Source organism: Pocillopora damicornis, chromosome 12 (assembly GCF_964200805.1).
Source record: "Pocillopora damicornis chromosome 12, jaPocDami1.2, whole genome shotgun sequence".
Lineage (NCBI taxonomy): Eukaryota > Metazoa > Cnidaria > Anthozoa > Scleractinia > Pocilloporidae > Pocillopora > Pocillopora damicornis.
Window position 1 is genome coordinate 13935479 of NC_142681.1, and position 7874 is coordinate 13943352.

The 7874-nt window shown below is 41.0% G+C and overlaps 1 protein-coding gene across 2 annotated transcripts in view; it reads left to right on the plus strand.

The window, feature by feature from the left end:
- The first annotated feature begins 4995 nt into the window (after nt 1-4995).
- LOC149036626 (tetratricopeptide repeat protein 28-like) overlaps nt 4996-7874 on the plus strand; it is a 50726-nt gene continuing 47847 nt past the window's right edge. The window contains exon 1 of one of the 2 annotated variants that reach the window (XM_089189281.1): nt 4996-6899. In XM_089189281.1, the coding sequence (XP_089045407.1) occupies nt 5645-6899 (1255 nt within the window). In that variant the 5' untranslated portion in view covers nt 4996-5644. The remainder of the gene's footprint in view (nt 6900-7874) is intronic. The other variant, XM_089189282.1, reaches the window with a different exon arrangement.

The window sequence follows — 7874 nt, forward strand, 5'->3', positions numbered from 1 at the left end:
GCCACCTCCTATCCCTGATGTCATTTGCTTGTTCCGTCACTGGATTAACGCCTTCAAAGGTAAGACCAGTGATGTGGTTATTTTCAACCAAATTATCGATTCACTCCGTCCGTTTTTATCTATTAGAACAGTTACTGATTTTTGTCTTTGATCATGCAAATCACACCCTAAAATAAATGAAAAGTTCATAAGTACTATGGGTCAGTTTTCACGCACAGGTAGCTTACTGTTTAAAAACAGAGGCCTTAGTTGTACTCTCGATCTGATCGATCTCGTGATGCAAATTAAACCGTTCTAAGAGGGATGAACAATGTAGCTTGACGTTTTCGGTTTAACAGAGTAAGATGTTTGATTTTTAGATGCATAAATCCATCGTTAGCTAGAAAAGTGTGACGTGCCAAATGAAATATAGTCATTTAGCTTATTATTATTATTATTATTATTATTGTTATTATGGGCTTCGATCATACAAATCACACCCGCTAGAAAATGGAAAGTTCACGAAGACAATCAGTCGATCATCACGCACAAATAAATGAATTCGTCGCGATGCTGGACTTCAAAGCTTTGTGGTCTCACATATTGTTCATCATTCTTATCAGCTAAGAATAGATTCGTTTTCACTGAAATTTATCTGATAAGTAGGCTCGTTACTTGGTAATAACCCGCTGCAACAAAATTTTAAATCATTCAGGCCTTATTGCGGACTGTCAGGCAATTTTCCAGGAAGTTGTAGCAAAAGGTTATCTTTCTTGTTAGCCTAAGAATAGAACGCTTTAAACTCGACTGCATATAACTTGATCCCAAGAGGCTTCATTGTAAATACGCTCTGACAGCCGGTACAAATCCAGATGGAAAACGATGTATAATGTTGATACAGCAGGCCACTCTCTGCTGGTTTCTTTGGAGAATACTGGCAATACAACATCATTGGTTTCCCAAGATTATCAAATGCTCTAATGAAGGGCTAACGCTCGAAACGTCAGCTTCAGAAACTCATTACGATGGCCAATTTACATTGCCAACTCAGTTGGTAAAGCCAAATTATTTTGTAATACCCCACCAAAGTTTCTTTAGAAACTTACCCCGTTGATTTATGTTATTTATAGAAACTATGCATGGGGAAATTTCTCATAGGAAAAGTTATGGTAGATGCTGTGCTTTTTGTTTTTGTCCTGTGACTTTTAAGTCATGTCGTGTTTCGCAGCAAAAATTACGACTCAAATAAAATGAAAGGTGACAAGCCGAATTTTTCAAACCATCGTTACCTCAAATCTTGGCAATCATCTTCATCAGTTACCAATAGATTGGTTTTTACCCATGTACTTCAAATAAGTAAGCTCATTATTTAGTGATCATCATAATCACTGCAGTTTGTCGGGGGCGACAATGACTGTTTCATTCAGATTCCTTCACGCAGCTCTGTCCTTCACTTTCCGCTGCCAGGAACTCTTGTCTACATCCAACTTCTTCAGGTTTCTTTTAACAGTGTCTTTGAATCTCAGCCTTGGTCTACCCTGATTGCGTTTGCCTTCGCATAACTGTGAATGAAGTAGCTGCCTAAGGAGACGTTGGTGATCCATCCTCTCAACATGGCCGGGCCATTTTAGGTTCATCTGTATTAGCAGACAGTCCAAGTCTCAACACCGCACAATAGAGTAGCCAGTATTGACGCTCTGTACACTTTGCATTTCACACGAACAGACACATGTCGTTTATTTCACAGTCTCTCTCTCAAGTTTCCGAACGCAGAACTTGCTTTACCCATTGTGAGAGATAATTCATCCTCCAGCCATGCATTCTCTGAAACAGTACTCCCGAGGTACTTGAAAGTCTTACACTTGACTAGTGATTCTGTACCAGTGCTGATCTCTTCTAGTAGTGATGTTGAAAACTGGAACTTTGGCGGTTGGTAAGGGAATTCTGTCTTCTCGCTGTTGATTTTGAGGCTGAATTGATCGGCTGTTCTCGCAAATTTCTCCAATGAAGATTTCATATCTTCTGCGTATGCACTGTGTGCAGCTAGGGCACTTTCATCGGCAAAGAGCATTTCTCTTACTACCTCCGTCGATGTTTTACTCTTAGCTTTGAGCTTTGCCACATTGAACAGGTCTGCTTCTTTCCTCGTTTGAATGTACACTCCTTCTGAAGTGTCTTTGAAGGCCATCTCAAGCATCGCTGACAGATAATAGCGAGAAGAGTGTAGGCGCCAGTACACACCCTTTTTTAACCCCGTTGCTTACTGAGAAGTCTTCAAACACTGAACCACTCATTGCCACGTTAGCTTACATACCTGTATGGAGTGCCTCGATCACGTTGACAAACATCTCTGTGCAGCCATATTTCTTGAGTACCTGCAAAAGTCCTTGTCGCGATACAGTATCGAAGGCTTTACCGAAGTCAATGAAGACTACAAAAAATGGCATATTCTGTTCGATACACTTTTCTTGAACCTATCTCGAGCAGAAAATCAGAGGTGTGTTGATTGAGCCTGTTCAGAAGTACGCGTGCGAGAATCTTACCTTTATTTTCTTTCACCTCCCCTGTGTTGGTCATTGTTGGGGCATACACGCTGAGGAAAGTGGCATACATCTTTCGCTGTAGTGGGAGTCTCATAGTCATTATTCTGTCGTTGATTGGCACTGGTTCCTCGTCCTTGTTAACCCGGGCGACGTCCGAGCCGGTATGAGTTGTTTTCTGACTGACCATTTCATGAAACTGCTTGCAAAGAACTGAAGCACTGCTAGCTTTAGCTGGAGTAGCAGCACATTATCGGCAGATGCGGATGTTTCAGTGACAAGGATAGGCCAAGACAAACTGACTCCAGCATCTGTTGCAGTAACTAACCAAATGATTGGTTAGTTTGTCGCCGCTCTTTTTGAAATGCATTGCACAATGCACCGACTTGCAAAAGTCCGCCACAAACCTTACGACAGAAGTGTTGATCATCTACAAGGATGTCCATTCTCACCCCGAGTAACTGGGAGTGGTCCACCACAGACCTTAAGACAGATATTGTTTTTAATTCTGTCAGGATGCCCAGTTTCACCCTCCACGCTCTTTATGGGGCGGGGTTGCCGGTTGAGTCGACTTCCCGACCCATGAGACGGGTAGTACTGGTTTTTATGGTTATCCAGTAGCAAGCAAACCAATACTGACCTGACTTGGTGATAAACTGCTAGAAAAACATTTTCAAATGTTCCCAGAACGTTGTAGTGAAAGAATCGATTCTTCTTATTCTTTTAGAAAACCTGCGACCTTTCGAAAACCACCTAATTGATGGCGAGACACCCGACACACGACCATTAATCAAACTCAAGCATGCGTAACTTTTTTTTTGCTTGATAAGATAAACAAACGAAACAAACGTAGTTAATATTGTGAATTCTAACACTTTAAGCTCGTTATAAAAAAGTTCCAGTTGTAATCAAATCGGCTTCACATATAGGTTCCTCTTTGTAGTGACTCATTATGAATCCAGATTATCGAATCGTTCAGTTAACTTGTGTTACTAAAAACAATGTTTCCCTAATAACAGGAGAGGATGGCAATGGAAAAATAACGGCAGAATTAAGCCATGATAACTTCCATGAACATCGCCTTACTAGTAGCCCTGTTCCTGCAAAACTCCGATCACATTCAGAAAGCCATTGAGATATGCAACGAATGTTTAATTTTGCTAAATAACAGCGATCAAAACAGCAAAGATCAGTTTGATTCAGTGCTACTACAATTTGACAGCGACATCTATACAGTTCTTTACAGCGCATATCGTCATATCTTTGACGACGTAAATGCGGCAAGATACGGCAGGAAACTGCATGTCTTCTACAGCAAGTATGGAATTCTGTTTTATAAACTTGGCGAAAACCTAAAAGCGAAGGAATATATTGCAAGGGTCCTTATCATATCGACCGAAATTGGCGACAAAAGCGGAGAAACATCCTATTACGTAAACCTTGGTGCCGTGTTTAAGTCGCTCGCAGAATACGACAAGGCTAAAGAGTATCTCCACAAAGCGCTTGTCATCAAAACTGAAATTGGCGACAGAAATGGAGAAGGAACATGTAGTGGAAACCTAAGTACTGTGTTTCAGTCGCTCGGAGAATACGACAAGGCTAAAGAGTATCTCCACAAAGCGCTTGTCATCACAACTGAAATTGGCGACAGAAAAGGAGAAGGAGCATGTTATGCAAACCTAAGTACTGTGTTTCAGTCGCTCGGAGAATACGACAAGGCTAAAGAGTATCTTCACAAAGCGCTTGTCATCACAACTAAAATTGGCGACAGAAATGGAGAAGGAGCATGTTATGCAAACCTAGGTAATGTGTTTCAGTCGCTCGGAGAATACGACAAGGCTAAAGGTTATCCCGAAAAAGCGCTTGTCATCACAACTGAAATTGGCGACAGAAAAGGGGAGACAACTGACTACAGCCTCCTAAGTATTGTGTCTCTGTCGCTCGGAGAATACGACAAGGCTAAAGAGTATCTCGAAAAAGCGCTTGTCATCACAACTGAAATTGGCGACAGAAATGGAGAAGGAGCATGTTATGCAAACCTAAGTAAAGTGTTTCAGTCGCTCGGAGAATACGGCAAAGCTAGAGAGTATCTCCACAAAGCGCTTGTCATCACAACTGAAATTGGCGACAGAAAAGGAGAAGGAGCATGTTATGCAACCCTAAGTACTGTGTTTCAGTCGCTCGGAGAATACGACAAGGCTAGAGAGTATCTCCACAAAGCGCTTGTCATCACAACTGAAATTGGCGACAAAAATGGAGAAGGAGCATGTTATGGAAACCTAAGTAATGTGTTTCAGTTGCTCGGAGAATACGACAAGGCTAAAGAGTATCTCTACAAAGCGCTTGTCATCACAACTGAAATTGGCGACAGAAAAGGGGAGGCAACTGACTACGGCCTCCTAAGTATTGTGTCTCTGTCGCTCGGAGAATACGACAAGGCAAAAGAGTATCTCGAAAAAGCGCTTGTCATCACAACTGAAATTGGCGACAGAAATGGAGAAGGAGCATGTTATGCAAACCTAAGTAAAGTGTTTCAGTCGCTCGGAGAATACGGCAAGGCTAGAGAGTATCTCCACAAAGCGCTTGTCATCACAACTGAAATTGGCGACAGAAAAGGAGAAGGAGCATGTTATGCAAACCTAAGTACTGTGTTTCAGTCGCTCGGAGAATACGACAAGGCTAAAGAGTATCTCCAAAAAGCGCTTGTCATCGGAATTGATATTGGTGATAAGAAAGGGGAAGCATCACATCTTGCAAACCTTGGACATCTCTCTGCAATTGTTGGAAATTATGAACTTTCGGAAGTATGCTTGGAGAAAGCTTTATCCATATCCAGAGATATTGGAGATAGAAGACAAGAGTTCCGAATCCTTCAATATTACGCCCTTTTGTATTCATTTCAAAATAAAATCAAAGACTCCCTTGTATGTCTTCATTTGTGCATTGAAAAGTACGAGGAGCTGAGATATTTCTTGGGGGCCAATGATGAGTTCAAAACATCACTTCTGGAGCACTCGGGAATATTTCCCTACAAGCAACTTAGTACTCTGCTTTGTGATACCGGAAATGCTCTTGAAGCTCTCTATGTTGAGGAGTTGGGTCGAGCGAGAGGTCTATCAGACTTGATGACAGAGAAGTACTCGCTTGAAACGCAGATTTCTGCTAATCCACAATCTTGGTTTGGCATTGAAAACAGTTTTAGAAAGAAAAATAACTGCGCTTGTTTGTACATTTCTTATTTTCAGAATGTTCTGCATTTGTGGATCTTGAAAACAAGTGGAGTCCTTCACTATAAAAGATTACTAGAAGAGAATCTATTTCAGGCTGGGTTGCCCAAAGATTTGCCTCTGAGTGAGTTTTTGGCTGATAGTTTCCGGAGTCTTGGTATTTTGCCCACTGAAGATTGTGAAGATCGGTCTTTAAATATGGTTGAATTGGAACCTCTCTCCCCCGAACAAAAGAGCCTAGCAAGAATGCGACTCGTGGAGGAGGACGAGGACAAGGAGGTCATTTCAAGTCTATCTTTGTGTTACAAAATGTTTATTGCCCCTGTTTATGATTTGCTTGAGGAGCCTGAAGTCATTATTGTTCTTGACCGCAGTTTGTACAAAGTTCTCTTTGCTGCCCTGAGTGAAAAGGAGGGAGCCGAATACCTGTCGGAGACTCATGGGATCCGTGTCATTCCTTCTTTGACAACACTCAAGATCATTCGAGATAGTCCACAGGACTATCACAGCAACACTGATGCCTTGATAATAGGCAATCCCAAGGTTGATTGGCTGCCACCATTGTCAGGTGCAAGAAAGGAAGCGGAGATGGTCGGACGACTGGTGGGTGTTCCGCCTCTAGTAGGAGAGAAAGCAACGAGGCAGGCGGTGCTTGAGCGGATAAGTTCAGTGAGCCTGATACATTTTGCTGCCCATGGTGACGCCGAAAGGGGAGAAATTGCCCTCTCCCCCGTTCCTACTTCCAACAGTGGAAACGCTACCCAACCAAAGGAAGATTACATGTTGACGATGGCTGATGTCTCACGAGTGAAAGTCAGAGCTAAACTGGTGGTACTTAGCTGCTGTCACAGTGAAAGTGGAGAGATAAGAGCCGAGGGAGTTATAGGAATTGCACGTGCGTTCTTAGGATCCGGTGCTCGCTCGGTGTTGGTTGCGCTGTGGGCCATTCCAGACAAAGCAACAGAGAAGCTGATGAGTCGGTTCTACAAACACCTTGTTGAAGGAGAAAGTGCCAGTGAATCCCTTCATCAGGCCATGAAGTGGATGAGAAAAAACCCCTCGAACAAAATCTCTGAGTGGGCTTCGTTTACGCTGATTGGAGATGATGTGAGACTCGAGTTTGACAACCAGCGGCAAGACTCGGTGAGAACAGGTATTTCATAAATTAAAGTTAAATTAGATGTGAGGATGGTTATGACTTACTGGTCGTTGACCGGATGGAGATCCTCTGTTACCTTGAACATCAAGGCTAGTTTAATATCTATCTATATATACATATATATATATATATATATATATATATATATATATATATATGGTGTAAATGTATTTGCTTTATTTAAGAAATGTTGATTGTGTTATTTATAATTGTCTTTTACGTTTGTCATAGGAAAAAAGATGAGAATATCTCGAAGTAAACAGACCTTCGAGACTTTTAGCTGGATAAACAAATAGAATAAGTGGAGAAAATACTCTATCCGTTATTTCATTGTGTAATTACAGAAAGGGCAACCTCAAATTAAGCATATTTTTGCTTTCTCTTTTCCGATCTTCTCAGAAGGAGGTATTGGTTACGTATCCGAGAATATTTTTTTCTGCACGAAAATTATCTTATCCGGCCGATATAATTAGCACGAAACATTTTTGACTTATACGGCTCTTAAGTGAAGTGAAATCAGGAAAGTTAAAACAGTAGTTTAAGCATAAAAAACGAGCCAGTTAAGTCTTACAGGGTTTTCCCTCAAAGCCTTTTATTATAGGTTAAGTTAACAGAATCCTAAATTTTTTTATGTAAAATCTTTCCGGAAAGTTTTTCTTTTGGTGAGTTCCAGTACTACTTCTGAGTGCTTAAAAGACTGGAAAAAATACATGGATTTCCAAACAGAACCATGGAAAAAGCTTTCAAGGTCAAGAACTTAATCAGTATCAAGTGTAAAAATGACGGCAGCAATATTTTGAAACTGGTTGAACAAGTCACTTAATTACGTATTGTAATGTTTGAGATAATGTATGTTTGCACAGTGATTTAATTGTTTTCAAGTCAGGTTATTGTCAAAGTGTTGTTTATGGAATCAAAATATTCTTGTTATTTACCACAATTTATACACTTTTTTGGGCAAAGTTTCTT